This window comes from Volvox carteri (assembly GCF_000143455.1).
Source record: "Volvox carteri f. nagariensis unplaced genomic scaffold VOLCAscaffold_1440, whole genome shotgun sequence".
Taxonomy (NCBI): domain Eukaryota; kingdom Viridiplantae; phylum Chlorophyta; class Chlorophyceae; order Chlamydomonadales; family Volvocaceae; genus Volvox; species Volvox carteri.
In genome coordinates, this window is record NW_003308571.1 from 1 (window position 1) to 1,995 (window position 1,995).

Genomic DNA, 1,995 nt, shown 5'->3' on the forward strand with positions numbered 1-1,995 from the left:
GCGTCACATTCACTCCACCACTGTCCACCTCACAGCAACGGACCGGCGAATGTAGACCAGCACCGCATCAGACCTCCACCGCCCGTGCGCCTTAATCTCCTCCAGACCCACCCCAGCATTGGCAGCCACGGTGGCCCCCCCCTTGCGCAAGCTGTGGGCCGATATCCTAGCGAGATCTATCCTCAACTCCGGCTCGTACCCCTGCAACTCACCCAGCAACACATGCAGCCTACTAGTGAAATCCCCGCGCCGCCATGCCGTGCCCTGATTGCCCGGCCCAGTGATTCCCCGTACGAAGAGCGGGGAGTGACCCTCGGCCGTCCGCACGCACTCCAGGTGCCGCTGTACTATGCGAGCGATGGGGATGCCGCTCTGGGTGATTGCTGCCAGGCACACCAACGTCCCCGCTCCCTTCTGGTCCGTCTTGCTACGTACGATCTGCAGCCCCACACCCCCTCCCGGCAACTCCTCAACGCAGCCCACTGTCAGGGCCGCCAACTCGCTCCTCCGGAGCATCCCGAAAAAACCCAAAACCAGCCAGCAGGCATCCTGGGTGAACTCCGTCGCCCTCCACGGCTCCGCATTTGCCCTGCACCGTAGCCACGCCACGAGCAGCCTCAACACCCCTAGGGGCAGGGGTGCCTTTGCCATGGACGGTGCCGACTCCGGCCCTGCAGCAGTCCTCCGCAACGCTTGGCCCAGGGTTCGCTTGACCAGCGGGTCACGGCTGATATATGCCTCTGGCGAGACTCCCATGAACCGCTGCCAGTCCGCCAGGGTGCTCAGCGTGCCGGTGACGGTGGAGGTCGTGTACCGGCCAACTGCATGCGCTATGAACAGACACACCAGGTCCCGATTGAGGTCAGACCCACGCTGGCGGGGCAGGGCGTCCGCCTCCGGAACCCCTGCGACCTCTGCACAGAAGCGTACAAATCGTCGTCCAGATCTCGACCTGCAAAGCCGATCAGCAGCCTGCGAAGCATCGCAGCGTCATCTCGCACCTCCTCGTCTTCCTCCTCTTCTTCTTCTTCTTCTTCTTCTTCTTCTCCTCCTTCGTCCTCATCTTCCTCCTCCTCCTCCTCCTCTTCTTCTTCTTCTTCTTCTTCTCCTCCTTCGGCCTCATCTTCCTCCTCCTCCTCTCTCTGCTCATCCTCTCCGTTGTCCAGTCCTTCCACAGCCCTCCTGACCAATTTGTCCCCCTCCCCCTCCTCCTCCTCCTCCGCGCCACCATCCTCGTCGTCGTCATAACCATCACTGCCGCCTGCATGTATCCCAGCAAGAGCTCGCCGTCGGCCTAAACCCACCTGCGCATGGCACAGCATGCATGGCATAACTTGCGGTTTGCGTGTCCTAATACATATATATATAGGGTTATATAGGATTTGGCACTACTGGTAAGGCGCGACCTTTGCCCCCTGGTTGATCCCGGGATCGATACCCATCAGGGTCAAAAGTCCTTCCGATGGTGGAAGGCATTGCGCCCCTAGTTGATGGACGGTGGTGACCTGGGTTAAGGTTAACCTGCGAGCCGACCAGGAATGGAGTTGCGCCGCTGTCGACCCGGCAGAATCCGTTGGATGCTGGTGTGTAACGACGCAAATGCCAATCTGAGCATCCCGGGTTACGCCTTTGCTGTGTTACAATGGTATCGAGACGGGACCGCACGAATACCGAAATAAACTTCGGGTCGGCGGTTCGATTCTGGCAACCAGCAAGTCGCAAATTGGCGATTTCATGGTGTAATGGATAAACCAGCGCACTGGCGCGAGGTGGGATGGCTCCTGTGCTCGAAATAATGGCCGAGGACGTCCATTGCTAAGTGGGGGGCAATGTAACGACGCAAATGCCAATCTGAGCATCCCGGGTTACGCCTTTGCTGTGTTACATGGTGGTGGGTGCGGAACCTGAGCGATCCACTGAGAAGTTGACTAGGGTGACTGGATGAGGGTGCCCCGAAATACCAGGGAAGGCAGGGTTTCGCAGGGTAGCTGCCGC

General features: G+C 59.7%; 1 protein-coding gene across 1 annotated transcript; it reads right to left on the bottom strand.

The window, feature by feature from the left end:
- Positions 1-595: 595 nt before the first annotated feature.
- VOLCADRAFT_101480 (uncharacterized protein) lies at positions 596-1,123 on the bottom strand (the record flags this gene model as incomplete). Its single annotated transcript, XM_002959916.1, has 2 exons — positions 596-952; positions 1,002-1,123. Coding segments are annotated over 2 exons (479 nt in total), but the record flags the coding sequence as incomplete, so codon positions are not given.
- Positions 1,124-1,995: the final 872 nt, after the last annotated feature.